Genomic DNA, 23,743 nt, shown 5'->3' on the forward strand with positions numbered 1-23,743 from the left:
TTTCTCACCGGATGGGATGTATTTCACCAGCAAAAATTACTCCCCGGTGAAGGGAACCTCACCGCAGCCTCATGGTGACCGTGTCGGTGGTGGAAGACTGCAAAGTGCTGCGGGTGTGACATCGGGTCTGATCGCTTGAGGGACAGAGCCACCAGGCTTGGTCACCAGGGAACTGCATCCCTAGAGCACAGACCTGTCAGCAGGGCACTGCCTAAATCCTGCCTCCACCCCCTTCCCCAGGAGCAGAGCAGATACCGCCTGCCCACGGCTCTCTGCAGGGAAGCCGAGGCTGCACCAAGCCACCTGCTCACTGGGTCAGCTCCTGTGCCGCAGCACCCAGAGGAATCATAGAATCTCAGAATGGCTTGGGTTGGGAGGGACCATAAAGCCCATCCAGTGCCACCCCCAGCCATGGGCAGAGACACCTCCCACCAGCCCAGGTTGCTCAAAGCCTCATCCAGCCTGGCCTTGAACCCCTCCAGGGATGGGGCATCCACAGCTTCTCTGGGCACCCTGGGCCACTGCCTCACCACTGTCACCCTCACCACTTCCTCCTAATATCTCACCTAAATCTCCCCTCTTTCAGCTGAAAACCATTACCCCTCGTCCTATGGCTACACTCCCTGTTAAAGATTCCCCCCATCTCTCCTACAGCCCCCTTTCAGCACTGGAAGGACCCACTGGCTCTGCACAGGTCTGTTTGATTTCACACTGCCTGGAGAGGAGATCCTGGCACAAAGGGCTGACCCAAACCCTTCTCCTTCCTGCAGGCAAACTGATTCGTGGGTTTCTTTTCAGATGCGTCCTTGGGTTCTGTACCTGAGCTTAGTATTTTAAAATGGGAAGCCAGCCCGGATGGCTCCAACTGCCCCAGTGGGACACATCTTGTTCCATTTACAGAGGCTGGTGGGTGGCAATCAGCAAAAAAGAAAGGAAAAAAAAAAAACTTTCTGGAACCCAAGGGAAACATTAGAGGGATCCAGAAATAGAAGAACCCCTATAATAGACACAGTCATGCCATCTCCCAGTGCTGCTGGTGCCAGAACAAAATTATTCCATGCATCTAACAGGATGACTTTTTTTTTTTTCAATGTAACAGCTTCTCTGCTGAAATAAGCATCTGCCCAATTTAAAAGCAGAATTAAGAATCTGTTCACAAAAAGAAAAAAAAAAGAAAGAAAGAGTGAAGGCTTCTCTTTGGCTTGTTAGCCTTTAAAATATGCTCTCAAGCCACTGGACCATAGTCTGCTGGTCTGAAGAAACGTGAGATGAACGAGCAGAGTCACCGCTGTTGCAGCATGCTGGGGAGCAGCTTGGGAGGCTTGCTGGGCAAAGCCTCCACTCTTCATGCAGAGGGGAGAAGATCCCCCTGCCAAGGAAGCTCCCAGGGGGGGCTGTGTAGACAGCCCCTTCCTAGACCAGCAGGATGCAGACCTCTTTAGAAAGCTTCAGTGACTAAAAATATTTGTGCTGCTTCCGAGATTCATTGGGAGCACGGTATAAAATATTTCATTCTGGATTCCAAAAGGGGATTTTTGTGCTGGAACATGCAGCTCTGCAGGACTGTGCTAACGCTCAGCCCATCCAGCTCAGAGCTTACCCGGGCCAGCAGGCAGGGCAGCCAGTTAGTGATACGCCTTTCCAGGCATCCAGCTCCCCTGCGTGCTTTTCTCCAGAGGAACTGGAGCATCCTAACCACAAGCACCCCCCTATCAGAATACCAACTCATCTACTGCATTGCTTCTGCGCCATTCCCTCCGGCCTCGGTGTGTGCTGCCACGTTGAGATGAGGTTCTGCCCTTCCCCAAAGGTTGGCCAGATGTTCTGTTCCCATGTCTGAGCAGCTCTGAGCATATCAAAGGCTGGTGCCATTTATCCTTCCATTTGCCCTCTGTTCTCCAGAATATCAAAGGGAAGAAGAGGTGTGGCCTTCTGTCAAGCCCTGCAGCTGCCAGCAATGTTCGCAAGCCCTCACCATCTGAATCCAAAAGCAGCCAGAGCAGCTGCTCCTCCAGCTCCAGCGAGGGCCAAGCTCCATCTCTGCTGAGCCCAACAATCCCAGGACTAAGCTCTGTACAGCTCAGCCTGAGCCATTCCCTGCCACCCCCCACTCCTGCCTTTCTTCTGCTTATGCAAATATATTAAAAGCTTCCCATATGCAGGGAGACCCATTATGCAGGGAACGTAACAACACTGGTCCCTGAACTGCATGAAGAATGAAGGTTGTGGCTAAAGGAGAGGCGACGTGATGGAATTGGCTGGTTTACGCCCGTCACTGAACGGCTTGTGTTTGCCAAGCTGCTGTGTTCGAGCTGGTGAGACAGGAATTTAAATCATGGCTTTCTTGTAAAGTTGCATAAACTTGTAATGTCATTTTTAGATTAACATTTACATTGAAGAGAACACTAGAAGGCTTCATTGTTTACATGCACTATGGAAATAGATTTAAATTTTTGGTTTATACACATTTATTTACAAGGCATTTACTGATTACAAACCAATGTACATCACTCGTTTACATGCATAATGTAAACTATGGAGATTTCATATTTTTTTGCCAGGCAATGCTGTACAGATTCCCATTGCTCATTCCACACAGAGGCAAGAGCCTCCTTTCATCTCAGCTCCCTCTGTCCTTCAATTCCTGCGTTGCCTCCCTTAAAAAAAGCCTCGCCTCTGACTGGGAAACATAAAAGTTGATGTCCCCTTTAAACAGATAGCATAAAAACCTAATAGGAAAACCTTGTCAGCAGAACTTCAGCACGGCTGAAAAAGGCAAAGCACAGATTAAAAAGCCCAACAGCGCCTATCAATTTGTACCCGTGCGGAGCATCACCTTAATGCTCTTTGAGGAGAACCTTCACGGTGCTTTTTGGGATGCTTCAGGCATCCAGACAACTGGAACAGGACTGGAAACTTGCCAGGTTGTGTGCGTGAGCGAGGAACTACGACTGCACTCCTGTTGTACGGTTTGTCTCAGTCAGTAGCACCCAGGTCTCAGCACCCAGCCTTGTTTTGAACAATCCTGAGCCTCCCCCAGCAAAGCTGCAATCCTGCTGCTCATCTTGGCTGGGCCTCCCTTGCCCAGCAGTGCTGGGGAATTTTTTAATTTTTTTTTCTTTAGCCTAAGATGCTAAAAGCTGGACCCAAGGGAAATCAAAGCTGAACCCTGGGGAATTTTAAGATTTCAGAGTCTCAGAGTGAACAATAAGGACAGCCAGTCTTTTTCTTATTTTCCCCTCCCTGTTTCAAGAACATAAAAACTACTTGCAAATTCAACATAAATTGAATGAGCAAGTTGAAGAGCAAACAGCTAAACAAAATACACTCCAAATCAAAATGTTTCCCTTTTGACATTTTTCAAGTGGTATTGGCTGACTTTGTGATTTGAGATGAACTTTTATGCCTTAAAAATGGAAAAAAAAAATATTTTTCACTGGATTAATGAAATGAAAACAAACAGTAAAACTTGAAACTTTCACTGAGCCTAAAACACAATGTTTTGATTTTTTCATTATACTGAAAAGTTGAACAAACATCCATTTCAGATCAACCCAATTTTAATGTTATTTCTGTTCTGTACAACCAGTGAACCACAAAATCAATTATTTGTACAGCTCTAGTGACCAGCAGATTCAATTCAATGCAGTAGAGAGACAGCAAAAGGAGTCAATGAGGAGTGGAGAGATGAGAGAAGAAGAATGGACTGAAAAAAATTGTGGCAGCAGCTCTAATAGATCTTGCCTCTGCCAAAACTTAGCATGTATTTTCACAACTACTTTAGTACAACTTTAATCCACATTGCTGCTGAAAACAGCAGTCTCACCAGTCCCCTTTCTGCCTCTATCCACACAGTCCTGCCCCTTCACTATCACCTGAACGCATGAACGAGATCGGAAAAGTGATCTGGTTGAAAATCAACTTCTTTTTTCTTTTTTCTTTCTTTTTCTTTTTTATTGCAAGATTACTTTTCTGCCAGACCAGTTCTTTAGGTGTGGAAGCCATGGATTTGCATGAAACCTGCCTGGAAGGTCTGGTCACAAAAAGCAAAACTTCAGTAACAGAAGCTGTTAAAAACAGTCATAAACCCCTCATATTCACTAGCCAGATTGTCCAAGTACAGTGCCTGGATGTAGGAGCTGCATTCTGCTTTTGCTTAGAAATAAAAGCTCATAATGGTCCCAGCCAGCCACCCAGGGGAAGCAGCCTTCTAGACCTGGTGCTGCGTCTGCAGGTCAGGTGGCAGTGGGCAGTGCTGGATATGCTGGGACACATTCTCCAGCCAATAAATAGGTGAATTTTCCTTGAAATCAACAGCTTCACGTATTTATGCCACAGAGAATCTGGCTCATTATTTTTAATTTGTGGTGCCATAAAACTTCAAAAGTTTTGTGAGACAGTTTTGTGGCACCAAATATTTTTTTTTCCTTTTTTAATATTTTTTTTCCTCTAAGGGAAAATTTAAGCAGGAGAACAGCATATGCATTTCTAAGTCAATTGTAGCCTGTGCTACGTGCACAGCAAAGACCCTTGCTTCATGATAATTCTCCTCCTCTTTGCCGAGGGAATGGCACATTTAGAGAGCACGTAGCTGCTCAGATTTGTGGGTTTTCTAGGACTAAATAAAAATCTCTACTGCGGCTGAACGTGTTCAGTAGTGCAAATCCCTTTATGAGCATCCAGTTTAGTGTCCACTCTGAATCAGAGAAACAGGGAAATCACAGAAATGTGGGTTAGATGGGACCCTGGGGGTCCCTAAGCCAGCCTCCCACTTGAGGCAGGACTATCTCCAGCTCTGGAGCACATAGGATGGGGCTTTGTCCAGCCAAGTGTTGAAAATCACCAAGGATGGAGATACCCCTTACTTCCCCATTAACTTGTCTCAGATCTGCACTGCCCTCCTGACGAAACAATTTTTTGAGGAAAAAAAAAATAATAATTTATTTCCCTGGGTACCATCCCAACCAATTTATAGGTACCCACAACCTTTCCTGTACCAGGAGCTATATTTCCTTTCTATCTACCCGGGGACCTTACTGTGACAAGTGTCCCTAAGCAATCAGGTTTGTCCTGTCACTCTGCAGGTGGAGGGGTGGGACAGGACTGGCTGGTTTGTTGTCACATCTCCCACTAAGTTTAGAATCTGTTGGTGCATTTTAACCAGACTCAGCAAAGGTCTCTGAAGTATTCTCTATTTGCAGATTTCATGAAACTAGGCAGCTTCTCAATGGTCCCGCTACAGGAGAAGTTGCAAGGTGAGCAGATCTCCTTTTATACCTCAGGGCTTCCCTGCTCTCTTACACAGAGAGCCAGATCTCCCTGTCCCTCCTGTCATTTCAGAAAATGGAATTGAACTCCCACACATGGAGAAAAACCCACATTTCTCCTTGCACATGCACATTCCCCTTCCAGCCCCGTGTGATCATCCACTTTATATTTCTCTCCTCCCTTACGTTCAAATGTCTTGCAGCGTTTAATTAAGTCTGCCCAGCAACGCTGAGCAGACAAACACTGTCATCTCCCATTCTCAGGGGAGCAGGGAGGGAACCGAGGCACAGAGTGAGCCTACCCACAGCCAAACCGTGAGCCTGGGGCAAAAATACAGATGTTGCCTGCGTTACCTCTCTGCCAGCCTAACTGTGGGTCCCTCTCACCAAAGCACTGGGACCTATCCCTGCCTTGCTGTAGGAAAACTGGCCGTGGGAGCCTCTCCACCTGCCTGGACAAGATCACAGAATCACAGAATGGTTTGGGTTGGAAGGGACCTTAAAGCCCATCCAGTGCCACCCCCTGCCATGGGCAGGGACCCCTCCCACCAGCCCAGGTTGCCCAAAGCCTCATCCAGCCTGGCCTTGAACCCCGCCAGGGATGGGGCATCAGCTCACTGCTTCCTTCTTTGCCTACTGTGTCTCACCTCTGACATCAAACTACAAAGCCTCATTTTTTTTCTAGAAAAGGTTTGTTTTTCTAGAACTTGTTTCAACTGAGCAGCATCATTAGCTAATCTCTCCATGTCAGTGCCTCTGCCTGGCTATTTGCATGGTGTATTCAAATGTTCAGCCTGCTGCTTCTTTTGCTTTGCTTTACAGCTAAATAATCAGTTTCTGGGAGAAGAAAAAAGGACAATACAACAGTGTACTTCAAATGAGTGGACTGAAGCTGCTAACTACTGTGTTGCGGTAACAGGAATGTTTTCTGGTCTGAGCAGTGCCCTAGTCCCAAAGCCAAGCTGAGCTTCAGCTGGTTTCCAGCCTTCATGTGGTACCTAGTACCCAAGGCTCTCATGACTCGGAACAACAACAAGGAGAGTGATAATGAATATTCAGACATCCTACAAACCACTCTCAGCATCTGCCATCCTATCTGCATTAGCATCAGAGTGCACAGATAATGATCAAAGCGGCATTTTCCTGCCAGAGGCCCCCCTAAACCAGCCTTATTAGTATGAATCAATGCAGATTAATGTGCTTCCTTAATGCAATTGTATCTACCCCTACTGTCCGTGATTTAGTATACAACATCTCCCCCTTTGCTTGCCTTCCTACTAACATCCCATGCAAGATGCAAACCTTGACTGAATGTAGGAGGAAAATCAGTGGTCCAAGTTTTGTGAGAAAAAAGACCTAAAATCTGTGAAAATACAATGCACAGAAGGAAGGGATGAGCCTTTGGAGAGTGTAACAGCGAACTGCTTTCCCGTGCTGGGATGGTAGAGCTGGATCCCAGTATCCTATGAAAAGATATTGGCAGCTATGCCGTTTGACAGCAATTCTGCTTATGCAGCATATAAAATAGCCTCACTAACTAAAACAGGCTCTTTGCCTGCTGCCAACAGACTTCAGGACTGTGATGGAAGGAGGAGTGTTGCATGGTTTGGTTTGGTGCTGCTTCCTTTTTAAAGTCACCTGTAAAGAAATGAGAAAATGCTGCATTCTGCCTTCTGCTGCTGTGTAGCACTGACAGCGGCTTTATCTCTGTGGGTTTTCGATGTAAATGACACGGTCCTAATGCGCTGTGTCCATGCTCCCGCACAGCAAGACACTGGGGAAATCACCGCTAAACAGGCGACAGCGTTTCAATTAGGGACGGGTGAGGTCCTCGCACCTGATTTCACATCCACTCCAAATCCTCGGTTCTGAGGCTGGTTTGAGGTCTGCTCCTACTGGCCTTGGGAGGAGAGCGATGGTTAGGTCAAACCTCATCCAACAAAATCACAAGTGCCCCAAGGAACTGTCTGACTGAGGGCCAACGAACAAACCAGCCAACCAAAAAAAAAGTGTGAGAGGAAAGGAACACTGAAAGAGAAGACTACGGAAAAAATTCCCATGCTCCAAATCAGCTGCTTTTAGAAGGAAAGGAGTGATATCCTTAATGTAGAATATGTGCCTCCCTTGGGCTAGTCTAGTGCAAAGAGCAATTGAGAGACATCATTTGGGAGGAAAGAGGCTTCTATGTTGGAATTAAACAGTTGACAAAATCCCAACAGCTTTACAGATTCTCGAAGTCAATTTGAGGAGCCCACAAAATGAGATTTTACCCCTGTGGGTTTCAGGAGAGTGATATCTTCTGGAGGGTGTGGTGCTCAGAGTCCAGCTCTTAACTGCTAGAATTGGCTGCAGATCTGCTAATTCACCATAGCTAGACTGATTTTGACTTAAAAAACACATTGGACCAATTTTTAAGTGCCCACTTTTGCCAACAGGGCCAGATATTAAAAACAAACAACCCTCCAACATCTAGCCAGCCTCCTACCTAATGGCTCCATCTGCTCTGCTGAAGCACAGGAGGTTTTCCCTCCTCCTCAGCTGACTGTAGTCGGAGCAATAGTCCCAGAGATTCTGTTTCAAAGCACTCAGCTCCCAGCAGCTCAAACCATGACACACGTGGCTGGAGTTCCCCAAGCCCTCAGCTCCATCCCCAGCTCAGTGCATGGTATTTGGCCATGAGAGCCATCCCCAGGTGTCCTTGCAGTCTTCCCATGTCCCTCTGAACTCTTTACCTAACTACTTCCACTGGACTTTGTCTCATCTCCTGTTTCTTTTGTGAATTATGACTTCTCCAGCATCAAAACCATCTGCAAGACCCTTCTCAGACACCCCCGGGCATGCAGAATGCTGCTGCCCGCTCTCTCCCATGTTGGAAGAGAGGACATTGTGTCCTCCTCTTGCTACCCGTGTCTTTCGTAAGTGCTTTGGTAATATCCATCAGAAATGGAGAAAAACAGAACTGCTTCCCATGGTTAAAGTTCATCTTGAACAGAGATAAGCCTTCAAATTCTTCCCAGTCTCCTACAAACCAAAACGGACTTTGTTCCTCACCCCACAGCAGGTAACACTAGAAATCCCAGGCTTCACATACAAACAAGATTTTATCTCCTCTATAAAAGCCGAGACAGCAAAGCTGTGGCACAGGCTGCCTGCTCTGGGTGTGAATTCTCTGTCATGGGAAACCTTTCAGCAGGGGTTGCCCACAAACCTCTGTCAGATGTGACACAGGTAGGTCTGAGCCTGCCTTGGGGAAGAGGCATGGATTAAACGACCTCTCAAGGTCCTTCCAGGCCCGTTTCTCCATGATTCTTAGAGACAGGATCCCAGGTTTGATGGATCTCTGGCCTGACCTGCAGTGACAGTTCTTGGATGTGTCTGAACACATACATCGCATGCGTTTCTCTCCCGTACAGCCCCTGTAGCCTGCTGCGGTAACATTCAGGGCTGAAGAGCTCTTTAGCAAAGGGCAGAGCCGCTGCCAAGGGCATAGCGTGGGGCAGGATCTGCAGTCTCGATCAGAGTCTGTGCTGTCAGGCAGGGCAGGAGGAGAGCTGGGGATATCCACAACCAGGAAGAAAGTCTTTTGGAAAAAGGCATGTTTGCTCTGCTCCTCTGTGCAAGCAAAGATGGTGAGATGTCCTTAGTGGAAGCGTGGCAGCATAATTTCTAGTTTTTGGGGCTGTCTTCCCCCCTGGGCGGTTTTGAATGAAGACAACAAGCCAGGACAACATCTTCAGCCCATGTTAGCCTGCAGGCTGGTGCGAGGGGAGGGGATGCTGCTCTCCCTGGGGGCCATGGAACAGGCACAACTCATTTTTCTTCCCCACACATAGATGATGTCTTGCACGTCACTATGACTCTGCAGGTGCTTTTGGCTCCCTGCCCATGGGAGAACGCTGCCTGCACACATGTGGTTTCCCTGCTCCCCCATCCCGCAGTCACCGTGTATGTGTATCTGTGTCTATGTTGCCAGCAGGCTACTCACTAGTACTTTCCTACCTACTAGTTTGCATGGTTGTGTTTGCAAATATCTTTCTGAACCACAACAGGACTATTTAATTATGTAAATGTGCACGTGTCTATAAGAGTTTTGCAGTCTCTCTAGGTTTTAGCACAAATCTCACGACACTTGCTGGCTTATTCCCCTTCACTGCAAAGTGCTTGCTGCTTTAACAGGAGGCTCATCTGACCACCCCAGCTTTTCATGTTAAAATGGAAAAGGAAGAGTGTGTTTCTGGATAGCACAGCTGGCAAGAAGAGCTTGAAACAGGCAACAACAAAGGCTTCAAAACCTAGAAGGCAAAGGAACAGCCAAATTCTGCCTATTCTCTGTAGGTTTTTAATTGGAAAACTTTTAAACCAAGATCACAGTTCCGGGGGCAAGTGCAACTCATACGCAGAGACAAACTGCAAAGGTCTGTGGTAGGCAATACACAGCTACGGCTCATGCACAGCAGCGTGAGAGCTGCTGTACCGATGTGTGTCTTGACATCTCTATGTCTGTTCTTGCCCGTGTGAACCTCCAACTATTGGCAGTTCACCTGGATGGGTTTGGTAGCAAGGCTTGGTCTGCCCATAGATACACGGATTTGATAAACATGGTTGTGAACCTGCCGGTGAACCTATCTGTCCCCACAAACAAAGCAGACCCAGACCCTCGGTCCCTTTCCATCTTGATCTATACAGTGCACATCGCCATGGTACTGCCGTGCCTTCATCTCACTATCAAAGCACTACAGCTGAGTCTTTGAAGCGACTTGCGTTGCCAGCTGAGCATCGTGGAGAACCAAAGAAGCGTTTCCAGGTGGAACGGGGACAGTGATGCGTCTCCCATTGACTTTGAGCCTTGAGCCCATGGGAACTGGCTGAGTTCCCACCACCTAACAACTTAGCCAAGCTACAGGTGCTGTAGGAAACCAACATACCTGTATATTTTATATCTGGTTGTAAATCCTTGACGATGTCTTTCCACAAAGGATAAGTAGTTCCGCGAGTGGTGGAAAGGCCCCCTGTCTGAAATAAGCCAATCAAACTCCTTGGAGACATGTTGGTTGGTAGCAGCTGGGTCCTGGTGGGAGGGCTGTACTAGTATATGGTCCCATATAAACAGGAGGTAGAGGAACTCAACAAGCCTCCAGTTCATGCTTTTCTGTCTGCCTTTTTCCTCTCATTCTTGCTCCATTCTGTGGAGTCCTGTTGAAAAACAGAGGGGAGAGGAGGAAGGAAAGAGAGAGAGAAATGAAGGGGGGAGAGGGAGGAGGGAGAAAAAGAGAGTTTAAATATGGGAATTGCTTTGATCCTTTGACAACCGTCTCTCAGGGTGAAAACAGACATGAAAAAATCAAATTCTAAAAGACTACAGACTGCCTGTGTTACCTCTTACAGTATTTAGCAGTGTTTTATTCATGTACTTAGGTGGTGCCTTTAACATCCTGAGCATATATCACCTTTGAAATAACCAGGTCCCAACCTGAGACATCCTCACCCCAGCTTTTCCATCATTTCCCTCGCAAAGTTCTCCGCAGTGCTGCAGACGTGAGCGAAGGCTGGGAGCAGAAGGTGGCCGCACCCTAGGCTACAATTACCCCTCTATTGTCCCTTTAATGCCGTGCCAGAGAAAAGTGTCTTCTGCTTTCATGTCTCTCTGATGATCTGTAATCCATACTCCATGCAACCTGAGCAATCTATAAAGACCCAGATCTTACTTTAAAGCGTTGCCAAAAAAAGAAATAAAACAAAATAATTACCCAGGCTTCTGTGACGAGCACATGCGGACACACAGACACACACACACACGACTATGAAATCCTGCCAAAATTTGACAGATAAAAATCACCTCAACCTGCTTTCCTGCCTGGGTGTTTGGGAGGTGTGTGTCTGGGGGAGGGAGACAGGGTCTGCTCCTGTTTTGATAGCAGCAGGACCTCAAGGCTTTTCCCAAGATCAAGGCTCTGCAGGGTGACATACTGAACATGCATATTCAGTATGGGAGATTTACTGGGGAGCTTAAGGGGATGCTCCACACCACCTGGTGCAGGGCACACTGTCACTCCTGTGATGGGAGAGTGTCTCTCCTGCTGCACCCCCCCATCGAACGATGGCTGCGGACAGCCCCGCTCCGAGCCAGCTCCTCTCCCCGATGTGTTTAACAGCTAAACAGACAAGACATATGATGAGTGGGAAGGGAAACAGAGGGGTGAGATGCCTTGCCAAAGGTTACGCAGCAAGCCACGGATACAGCTGGAAGAGAGCCCTGGTCTCCTGACTCCCATTTGCAGCGTTTCAGCCATTAGATCATCCGCCCCCACAGTCGCGCTGTTGGCGTGATGCCCCTCTCCAAACAAAGCTTCCACCCTTGGTGGAAGGTGAGGGGTTTACTTAGCTGGCACCCCATTCCTGGTGCGGACCCCCTCCCCTTCTGCTTCCCAACCACAACCCAGTGGCAACGGCAGCCCAGCGCATTGGGTTGTGCTCCTTGGTGCTGGGAATTGCTGATGCTGCTCTGAAAAAGTCCTCCCCATACACAGGACGTGTTCCTCCTCCTGCCCACCTCCTGTCCATCTGGCTGCCTTGCTGAGTTTTGGGGAAGATGTGCCAACACAGTGGGCATGCCCATGCAGGCAGAGAGATCTTGAGGCTGCATCCCCCCTGCTCTGGGAGCACAAACCTGGCCAAAAGGTATCCTCAGGACAGGTGATACCCACTTATTTTTGCGCAATATAGTGCAGAGAGACTGCACTCTTTAAAGCAGGAGAAATTAGGCTATGCAGAGCTCTGCTACAGTGAGATTTAGTGTCAGGCTTATTTGTACATCACCAGAAACTCTTCTGGTTTGAGTCTGAGTCTGCTATAAGCTCTCTGAAAAGTCTGTAATTCCCAGAGAGAAGAGGTTTTGCTAAGAGCGTAGGAGACACCAAACCGAGGTGTGCTAGAGGTGCCACGCGTGTTTGCAGCACTGCGTGTGAACGTGAGCCCTTGGCTGGTGTGAGCAGCAGAGCACAGACCAGAGGGCATCAGCATTTGTGGCTGGCATGACTGTCTCCTCTGCTCCAGGAGCTTGCACCAGGAGCATGGCAGAGCTGCAGCCCATAGCAGCGAGCGTGCATGTCTGCTGCGCGGGTGGATGGAACCCGAGAGTGCGACGGGGAGCACGAGTGGCGAGTGTGTGTGTGTGCCCGAGCGCGTGGGAGTGTGCATGTGTGCACGGCATGTGTTCATGGAGCTGCAGCAAGCTCAGCAGCACTTGACAAAACGGAGTTGTGTAAGGTTGGTTAAAAATGACAGTCAGCTGTTGCATTACATGAAGAAATGAAAAAAAATTAAGTATGGCAAAGTTAATGTTTGCTTTTGCTGTTAGGCATGTGTAAACTTCTTTCCAATTGCGGATGGAATATTACTGCTATTAAATGTGATGGTACCTGCAGGTCCTGACTGAGGGGGTTGTTCCTGTTCTGGAGGCACATGTTTAATATCAGCCTTCACCGCTGATTCCTACTTCACCCATAAATGTGGCAGTTCTCAGTGCTTTAGTCCCTCACCTCTCAGAAAGGACTGGTTCTGCTTTACCTTACAGCACTGGGGTCTGGGGAGTTTCCAGCCCCACACTGAGGGAACAGAGCATCTTCCAAGTGTCCTACAGTACATCTCTACTCCCACTCACAGGGGTCAGGAACCTGAGCTGATTACTAGGAAATGTCCCCAGCTACATCCTACACTCAACATTTCCAAATTCCAGTTCAGGAATTTGTTTCTCCTGCTTCTCCATCCAGGCTGTTTCTCTGCCTTGCTGCTCTTTGCAGATCCACAATGCTGCCCCATCACAGTGAGTGGCTGCAAGCTCAGCTTATCTGCCATCAGATGGGTATGCAGATTTGCTGCTGATAACTATCAGTTGTTCTGTACACATTGTCCAAACTCGTCCATAACTAATTCTTCCATCAGCCAGCCCAGATCAGTTTCCCTTTAAACATTTCACTTTCTATATAATTTCTATTGCAAAGAGAGGAGGAGAGCTTTTTCAAACCAAAGCGGAGTGATAGCTCACCTCCAGTTCCCAGCACAGTGCAAGTGTGAACTGAAATATGAGAAGAGCCAAACGAAACCAGTTTCAGAGAAATCCCAGTGTGTCCTCCCACATGCGAGCATCACACATTGGGGAAATATCAGCCTATAAAAGGGAGGAGACAGTCACTAATCCCCCCCCATGCACCTCTTCATCCTCCCTTCCTTTTCTTTTAAGTCAAGGCTAGAGTCAGGATGATTAGAGTTGTGATGGCTCTTTACCAAGGGTTAGGACATGGGGAGAACATGCCTTGAGATCACTGGAAGGAACGGACACATCTCCAGCCTGGAAGGTGGCTGTATCAGTGCTGAGAGCAGGGAATGGTGCCAGAGGCGATGGAGGATTGCAGAGCACAATTGGGTCTAGATAACTATCACACCATCAACTTTAATTTTTTAGTAGTATCTTTTTCCCCCCTGTAGCTGCTGTAGAGATGTAGTTTCACATTAAAGATTAATACACACCACGGGGCTGTCCCCATGGAAGCTATAAAGCTTACTAAAGTGGGATTATTCTGTGTCTAAGGCGATATTGTGCGGTGTATTCAATCTAACTCCTAACGAGTTTGAATCTGAAATTAATTTGTTGTGGGTCATTATGGGGCTCCACTGATGTAAGATATGTTCTGGGGGTTTAGCAAAGGAGACGGGAAAAGGGGCAGGGAGATGATGTCTCCAAGTATATAGCCCTTGGGTGGGAGACTCAAGACAGACTAAAAGTTAAATCTGGCACAGAAGCAATCTCTGCACTGAAGGGGAGGCTTGGGGGAGTCAGACACTGGGTTTTGATCCAGGAATCCAGCACTCTGCTCAGTTCTGCCCTAGACACCCTCTACAATCTTTATTCCCCACTTCCCAATTATCAGCTTGGAGATACAATAGTATTTGTTGGACTACTTGGATCATGAACTCGTTGGAGAGGCCGTCATCTGCACATAGCACCTAGCAAAGCGCTGTCCTGCTGCCCACGTGGCTCACCAGCTGTTTCTGTCCTACAAGCAATGAATGACAACCATCTCAAGGTGTCAGCAAGCTTTGTAACACAACAGTTAAAAACATCCAAGCTACAAAGCCCATTTCCACCCAGGAGAACTACGGAGAAATGCAATGATTTGGGTCCTTCTGGTTCATGTCAACAAACACGATCACGCCATTCTTACATCTGTTAATAAACACGATCAGAGGGTGAGCTTGGACACAAGCTAGGCAAGCTTTGCAACACAACAGTTAAAAACATCCAAGTTCAAAGCCCATTTCCACCCAGGAGAACTACGGAGAAATGCAATGATTTGGGTCCTTCTGGTTCATGTCAACAAACACGATCACGCCATTCTTACATCTGTTAATAAACACGATCAGAGGGTGAGCTTGGACACAAGCTAGGGTTCATAGTAAATAAATACTGGGAGAAGAAAGTGTTCCATGTACTGATTCTGAGTTATGTTACAGCCAGTTTCCATCATTGTCCGTCATGAAGGCACATCCATCAGCGCAAATGGGCACTTCAGTTACAACCCCTTTTATTTTGTTAGGTGCTCTTATTCTAATTTGAATTCAGCCTGGAACATCAAATGTTCCTTGTCTTATGAGTCTTCAGGATTCTTGGAGGAAAAATAGGCAAGTACTTTCTGTAAAGTGCAAGTTGTATTTGAATGTACACTTAATTTCATCGTGATTGATATCTGTGTGTTAATTATATTCTATTTTAGGCAATACCTTTGCTGTCACAAGGCAGTGCCTTTTATCCAAGGAGTTCAAATTGAATTAGAGACATTAATTAAAGCTCTCAGCACTCTAGTATAAGGCAGGCAAGTGCTGTTACTCTCATTGTTTCTTGAAATAAGAAGAAAGGAATAGAACTAGGTGTCTACTTAGGCACTTAAAAGGTAATTTTTATGCAGTGGGATAGCTCAGAATGATAGATTTTGCACAAGGTGATACTGCAAGGTCTGTTTCATACCGGGGAGGCTGTGCAGCCCCAGATCGCTGCTATGAACAGGAAGGCAGAATGCAGGAGCTCTGACCCTCCATCGCTTGCTGTGAACACTCCGCTCCTCCTCTGCCTCCTGGGATTTTTCACCTTTTTCTGACCTCTGCACCTTTCATTTACCCCTTCTATTAGATTCAAATTGATCTTGCACACATCCCTTCTGTTTTCTCATGTGCGTTGTTGTAAACTATTTCCATCAGAAATGCAGACTCAGGAAAGAGAAATTACTGAACACATTATTTGCAGTAAAGAAATAAGTCCCCTATCTCTTTAAGCTTCATGCACCAATAATTCTTTCTTGTGTCCCACATTTGGTTCTTGGCAGGTTGAGAGAGGTTTCTGCCTGCTGCCATTTACCAGAGGGAAGAGGCTAACAATTGCTATTTGTATCTGAAACACTTCTGTTCCGCAGCAACTTCATACGCTGCTTTAGGATGCAGATAAATTAGTAAAAGACTGAAGTGTCAAGGGAGAGATGAAACAGCTTATGTTAGTTTAGAGCTCGACCCTGCAAAGTGTCGAACGTCTGACCTCATTTCAGGAAACCGCTTAAGTGTATCCTTAATTTTAAGTACAAGAGACACTCTTCTAGATTTTATTCAATTATCGCTGCTTTAAGTTAACTGTACATTCCTATTCCTGCCAGACAGGTAATACTGCCCTACACCTTTAGGAGTTAACTCGTGTTAGGACGCTGGGTGCAACCGGAGCAATAACATTTATGTCCAGAACCCAAAGCAGAGATGGCCATGAAAGCGCTGGAAGGCAGTTACCGCCCGTGAAGCAGCTTTAGCTGTCCTTTGGAAACGCTGGCCAGCGATCCAACCAAGCTGAGGATGTCTTTCTGTGTCAGGGCCAGGGGAAAACAGGGAATGGAGATGGAAAGGGATGGGGAAACCAGTCTGTCGGGGTTTGTTAAGTCATATGAACTCCTGTGAATAAACCTGAGCCCTAGGTAAAAAAAAAAATAAAATTGTCTACTTCAAGTCTTTATAGCTTTAGCTACAGATGCTGATACCTGACTGGAGTCAGAGCCAGAGCTGCAATTCAGCAGCCACTCCAACTTTCTGTGCGACTATGGAATGCAACATCATAAAATCCCCAATGATTGTAAAGCTATTTATTTTTGAAGTGGGATTTCTCCATTTCAGGCAGTGATGGATGAAACCCTCCCCAAACCTTGGCAATTCTGCACTGCTCAGCGTCTAAATTTGCACTTATTCTTTAACCATCTCTGTTTAAAATATGCATGAGTGGTTAAACCTAAGGGATATTCATCAGCTGAAATATTTTTGGGGAGGAGGAAAGGCAAGGAGAGAGGATGAGAAATACCTCTCCAAAAATACCAACACAGTCCACGAATTCACTTTTGCCAAACTGTTCATGCTGAAAACAATAATGATCGGGAGATGTCAGTGTTTTGGTTGTGAGAGTACTAAGGGGAAACATTTCCAAATCTCAGTTTGAAACCACTAGAGCTTTTTCTTTTTCTCCTTTTGTCTTTCCAGCCTCATAAGAGAGAACAGTGACAAAAATATTTCTTTTTGACCCCAAACTACTTAGAGGAGAAAAGGACTTTTTCTTTTCAGTTTGTCAACACTTTGCTTACAACTTGTCAGAATATTCAGTGAACCAAAAACACCCTCCAAATCCTCCGTTATTAATGCAGTTCAACCAGCAGCCTAAAGGGAGCGGGTTTTGTGCAGACACTCTCATTACTCCCTGCCTACAGCGAGGCGAGAATCACACTGGTAACAACTGGGTACCTGTTTTAAGCTCGTTTGTCCCCACACTTCAGCTAATTATAAACTACTGGTGTTATTATGATGAGAGGTGGCTTGAAACCAAAGAACCATGGCGTGCAAGCTCCATCAAGTCACAACATCATGTGGTGCTGGACAGAGGGAATTAAACTCCATTAGTCCTCATCATACATCTACTAGCCAAGGTGCCAAAGCCATGGCTCTGAAATGAAGGATCCACAAACACTTGGTTCAGAGGTCTGTTTAGACAAAGGATCCATTGAACAGTGCTCAGTAGACTGAGAACTGAATTAAAAGGATCATCTGCATGTGTACGCAGATATGTGGTGAAGTATCACGTTTTGAAGACAGTACTGCTGAATGTGAGACTGGAACGGGACCGTGCTAGGTGCTGTACAAACAGCAACCAGAAAGGTGGTCCATGCCCCAAAAAGCTTACAATCTAATTAGAAAACCAAGGACACCAGATGGCCAGGGACAGATGGGGGAACGCAAGGGAACAGTGAGATAATACCGCTCAGCGGGCTGCGGAGCAGTGGTGTCAGCACACCAGCAGCCCTACTGTTGGCAAGATTTTGATAGCTATTGTCATAAATGAGAGTTATAAATAGGGAGGCTGGATAATGAGCTAGCTCTGTAGATGTTTGTGAGGAACTCCTCTCATTTATGAAGTGCAGAGATAGAACGAATATAGATGATAATAATAATGATAAATTGCACTTTTCTGAGCTGCTTATTAAAAAAAAAATATGGTGGGTGGTGAGCAGTGATTTCTATTAAGCACTGCCCTGAACTTGAAATTATTCCTACTATTATTAAATTATTGTCCAAGCTAGTCCACTTCCCCATAATTTCATTCTAAGTTACACAAAAATGCAGCTCTGCCTTCTGTCTTCCTCAGTATATATACACCTCATATCAAAGTCCAGTAATCTCATAAGTGTTAATAGGTTTTTATCCTTGCAGTAGCTTTAGGAGATCAGGAAATGCCATTTTTCCCATTCTGTAGAATGGGAATTGAGACACGGGATGGATTAATGGCTTGTCCCAGATCATTTTATAACTGCTCCAGGAATTCAACCCAAATCTCTTAAGTCTCAGCTCAATGCTACGTCTCCTTGCAGTACCCTTCCTACGCAACTTCATGCTACTATTCCAGAATTAGCTAAGACTTGCCACAGAGCTGCTTAGAATTTTTTTGGATTGCTCATTTAATGTCAGAAAAATGCCAATTCATCAGAGGCAAAACACTTTGTAGAAATTTGTTGATTTAAGGGGGGGAAAAAAAAAAGGCATTTTGATAAAGTCAGCTTTTCTTTGGAACAGAATGTGTCGAGTGTTCTGCTTGGAAAGGATCGGTTCAAGATTGTGCTTTGTTTTTTATTACATGTTGAGTAATATACATTAAAAATCAAAATGAAGTGTTTTCTTAAACGGTATGTTTTGACTGAGCCAAAATAGATTTTGTAGTTTATGCATACAAGGAAATCTCCAAATTCATTTGATACTTTTCTTGCATTTCGGAACAAGAAACACCTGCAAACCATACACAATAAATTGAGCAAAAATCATACTATTCTCTACAATATTTACAGGGAATTTGAGAAAGAGAGTAATCTGAAAACTAAGAGGCCTGTGTCAGAGTCCAGAAACCCTGTTTTTTGCTTTCATGCCTGTTCCATTCTCTGCGCCATTCTTCCCTTTCTAACATATTCCACTGCAACAATTTGGACCTGTAAGCAGTGAGCCTGAAGGAAAAAAAAAAAATCAATACCAAAGCAGCCCTGAAGAACAATAATGTAACGTTCAATCCAAAAGGTCAACTGTTCCCCCACAGCTGACGTTCTTTGCGATGTTTTTGCTGTTCTGAAGTCCACTCCTGGGCACGGACCCCCACAGCCATACGGAGCGATCCCTCTCCATAGGGTCTGGGAATTGCAAGCTAACACTGATTATTTTGGTATGCCAGGAACCTGAGGTTACCTATTGATCCCTGCAAATGATTTATCTCCTGGTTTTTCTTGTCCTTCAGAAAGGAGATTAGCTCTTGACCCGTGTCTTTGGAGTTCCTCAGCCCTTATGGGAGGAGCAGAAAGGGTTAAAATCCACAGGCCTTCGCTTCTTCTGGTACAGCTCCTGCTGCTTGGATAATGGCAGTCCTGCTTGCCAGGGTGGAAAGCACCATTTCACTCAGGCTTCCCATGGGCACCCAGCTCAGCCACCATTCACACTGGGTGACGCCAAGGGAACTGGGGGCAGCTGGAGAGGGGAAGGAAAAGGGACCCCAAGCTGTTGGCAGCTGCAAATTCTGTCCACAGGCAGATCTGCCTCTCTTGTCACACTGAGCAGATAAAGAACTTTCTGTGGCCACAAAAATTTCCCTCTGTTAGCCACACCAGGTCCTGCACCCACCACCTTAGACCCTTTCGTGCTTCGGACACCGGTCTGAGGCGGAAAATACTCAGGTTCGGCTCCTTCTGCTGCCCTGCCTCCCTATATAGGGGCAGTTATATGCACATTGGTGCACAGGAGCTTAAATCTGGGCTAGCAATGTGAGCTAGAATGTGTGACAGCCCCAAACAACAACATTTTATTGGCAGCTTCTGCAGCAGGAGCCAGAAACGTTGAGCGTAGCTCTCCTGCTCTGAGCATACATCTAACGCAGGCTCTGCAGTCGCAGGTTCTGCTGGAAGGTCTATTGAAGTCAATGAGCCTTGGGTTGGATCTCATTGCAAAAAGATAATCAAATATCATTTTAACTCTTAATTTGGAAGAGCATATTAAATTAGAAGGTCAAATTAACCTGAAACTGCATTTATGTAATGAGAAGATTTAAAAGCTGTGTATCATGAAAGTGAGAGAACTCCTGGCCAAAGCCATCCTCACCAGCCCTGAATCCCAGAGCCAGGCTACCTGCAGGGCTGCATTTCAGCCTACTCCCTAAACCTGGGATTGCCACTGGGACGGAAGGATGTGTGGAAAATAAAGCCACGTCACCCTTACCAGTACTAATCTGTCAAACACAGAGGACTGTTATTAGCTAGACCTCAACCAATGCTAAGAACAGAAAAATCCCAGAAGATATTCAGGATCTGCGCTGGCATCTCATCATCACGAATAGCCTCTTCCATCAGCACACTGCTCCCGCAGCACAGATTTGCTAAAAACTGAAAGAACTCAGTCCTTGCTAGGATTAAAGTCTGAAACCACTCAGGTCTGAGCATCTCAAACATGAAAGCAGTTTGGTACCCAAGTTTAAGGCCACCTCTAGCTGTGAGCTTTATTTATTTCCTTCTTTGAGACTGTTCTACTCTGCGCTAAATCCATCTTCTGACCACCTGGAGCGTTTGAGAGTCTTGGCTGTGATGCTTCTCTGTTTAGATAGACTGTAAGTAGAGCTGGTCAAAAAATTTTGACAGAACAATTTTTTCGCAGGAAAACGCAGTTCTCTTGAAATCAAACTGTTGCATGGGAACGTGTCAATTTTGACAAACTTTTTTACGTTTAAAGTGTCAAAACAAATCATTTTGACTTTCTCTCTTCATTTCAGTTACACTGAGATTTTGAGGAGATAAACACATGATTTTCATGTTGTTTCAATTAATTTGTTTTGACATTTTTACATATTCTGTGTTGTATTGATATATGTTCAAAATATACTAGATATTGCATAAAATGCTTGATGTTGTTTTGTTTATTGTATGTGTTATTATACAAAGCTAAATATTTCCCCATAGCATTTTAATGCCTCAGCACCACAGAAAAAGAAGATATTGAAGGTCTCAAATTATTATTGCTTTTGAATTTTTAGGCCACAATAGCTTTGTGGGAACACGGTTCTCATTCAAACTGGAAGTTAAAAAAAAAAAACAAAAAACAGCCACAAATCAAAAGGCAAAAATTTCCCCAGGAAATAGGATGTCCATTCTCCAAGCAGCTCTGTTAACTCAGGGACTACATAGCACAGCTCTACTCCCCTCTGCACACCAGAAAACCAAGTTTTCTGCTTTTTAAGAAAAAAAAAAAAAAAAAAAAAAGAAGATTTGTGCCAGGGTCAAATTTGTGTGTAATGTTTTCACGAGCATCAAGGACTTAGAAGTCTGAACACCATTGACCTCCTGGGGCCTTTGGCTTCCAAACCACTTACATACTTTTAACAGATATATTCCACCTCCTCCTTGTAAGTCTACCTGCTATTTTTTTTTTTCTTTTAAGCCGTATTTTTGCTCCTCCACGCGTAGCAGAGGGGAATCTGATCTGATCTAGGTGTCCTGCTCCGGCAGGAGGATTGGACTAGATGATCTTTCGAGGTCCCTTCCACTCTCTAACATTTTGTGATTCTGTGAATTGCTGCCCACGAATTTGTGCCATCAAGTCCACGTAGGTGGTGGTAAAAGCAGGTTGAAAACAAGGGCAAGGCGAGCACGGCGGAGCTGAGCCTGTAATGAGGGAACTCGATTGATTCTTCATTTCATGGATAAGAATGTCCCCAACGGCTCCCATGCATTCGCTGCAGCTCGATAAGAGATTGAGGGCAGCGGGTCTCGGTACTGAGGGCTGCACGCTGTCGTGCTGCCAGCGCCTGTTTGTGGGGCTGAATGGCACGAGGACACGGATCCCATTTTAAATGTACGTACAGAGAACCATCTACACAACGGCAGGGCTGTGATACAAAACTGGGAGCGATGGTGGATGGAGCAGGAGGCAGAGCATAGATATGCACAACCACCCAAATTTTGCTTCTCCTCCCTTCCATCAGGCTAAAAGAAAGTTTAAACAGGGAGGAAGGGCTGCTCCTTGCCATCGCAGGGCTGCCGGCACCCTCGGAGAGAGGGGTTAGTCCCCAGCACCACCTGGGCTTTGCAGGGGTGAGCGCGGTGTTTTGGGCGACGGGAAGAAAAAGGAGAAGCATCTCCAATCTTTGGAGGTTTTTTTAAAGTAGTGGGGAGCTTTTCTGTTTTTCCTCCCAAAGGGACATCCCTCTCCCGTGCTGTGGTTTGAAATCAGAATTGCCCCACGCAGCTGGTGGAAGTGCACCTCTGCAGGCAGATCCGCCGGGTTCTCTACGGCTGCTCCAGCTGGCCTGTCACTAGAGATTACAGCTTCCTGCTAACAGCGAACACTGCTGCAGTCTGAGACTTCCATTAAAGGCTGATGTTTCCACCTCCCCTCCACTCAAACAGCTCCATCCCCACCAACATCTCTGCACGTGTGGCCTCATCTCTGGGGTGGGAAAGGAGCAAAGTGCCTCCATCTGTTTCTGTGTTAGGCAACAATGGAACAAACTGAAGGCAGAAGGTGATGTTTGAGGATGATAAACTTTGAAAACTGTGGATTATTTACTTGAAGGTGGATCTTATCCCTTGTCATCAGCACATCCATAATATCACAGCCCCATCCCTCTGTCAGCACCAGTACGACCGAGCACTGAATTACCCCCTGGAAGAATCCTTGAGGAAATGCTTCATTATTCCAAGCCACACTGCGGAGTCTCTTTAGAAAGGAGGAATGCTCCTGCAGGGAGAGATTGCCCATCCGTGCCAGACACTGCAATTCATTCGCCCTTCATTGCCAGAGGATGTGAAGGCTGCTGACAGATCAAAAAGAATTGGCATGGACACTTGACCTTTCTCCATTGCCAGGAGGAAATCATTGACCAGGAAGAACAGCACATGCTCTCGTAGGCTCTACAAAGACAGGGAAGAGGGTCTGGAAGAATTCAGAGCTGTTTGTAAAGCAAACACTGCCGCTCCAGCACAACCTGTGCAGTTGGCCAGCGTTGCCATCACTCGTGGGCACGCTGAGGGGGTGAATTCCAGTTTGGCACGTGCCAGGTGCCATCACAACTCCTCCTGCTCCAAAGGGGACGTTCACAGTGAATGCCCACAAAACTTTCTTGTGGATGCTGAAAGATTCACACCTTTGTAGGCTGGGAACAGGACAGGACATGCTAAACTGGAGTTTACAGTTTCATTGGCATGGTGTCCTGCCAAAGGGAACCAGCAGTCCCCTCCACCAGCGTGCACACTGCTGACTTCTGTGAGATTTTTCCCCAGTGTTTGACAGATCCTACATGCTTCTGCAGCCTCCCAAAGTGACTCTGTCTGAAAGCAATCCAGAGCAGGTGTCACATTTGCTTCTTCAACAGCCTGACTCCCAGAAAGACCCCTGCACAATCAGCTGGCCAAATCCAAATCTGCAAAACACCTCCATCACTGGTCATGATTAATTAATTCTGCTTTGACATTCCCCAGGGCAGCTAGCAGCTAGTCAGAGCTGCTGGAGAAAGAGACACTGCTGTGGAAAAGGAATAAACAGACTTCCTTCCACTGCAGCCATGGAATTAGATAATAAATAGCTAGCTAGCTAAATAATTTTCTGTGAGTGGTAAATCAAATGCAGAACAGAAATACAGCTAGCTGGCTTGTCCCTGTGAAATCAAAGGTGTTTGGAAGGAGTTTCCAAAGAAAGAAGGGTATTTAGAGTCTACTGCGCTCATGAAGACATAGCCTGAACTTATCTATCATGTCTAATGTGACTATTTACAGTGACAGATGGCTATTCTTAGACATTTTATTCTTAGTATAATATTCTTGGACCAAAGCAGCTCAAGGAAGCTTCCTCCTAATTTACATCTCCGTTTTCTCTCTCCTCCTGCCTGG

At 46.1% G+C, this 23,743-nt stretch overlaps 1 protein-coding gene across 1 annotated transcript in view; it reads right to left on the reverse strand.

The window, feature by feature from the left end:
• BRINP1 (bone morphogenetic protein/retinoic acid inducible neural-specific 1) overlaps window positions 1-10,410 on the reverse strand; it is a 59,451-nt gene extending 49,041 nt beyond the window's left edge. Inside the window, exon 1 of the mRNA XM_010084110.1 lies at window positions 10,193-10,410. Coding sequence (XP_010082412.1) covers window positions 10,193-10,410 — 218 coding nt within the window. The remainder of the gene's footprint in view (window positions 1-10,192) is intronic.
• Window positions 10,411-23,743: the final 13,333 nt, after the last annotated feature.

Source organism: Pterocles gutturalis, unplaced genomic scaffold (assembly GCF_000699245.1).
Source record: "Pterocles gutturalis isolate BGI_N339 unplaced genomic scaffold, ASM69924v1 scaffold20085, whole genome shotgun sequence".
NCBI classification, from domain to species: Eukaryota; Metazoa; Chordata; class Aves; order Pterocliformes; family Pteroclidae; genus Pterocles; species Pterocles gutturalis.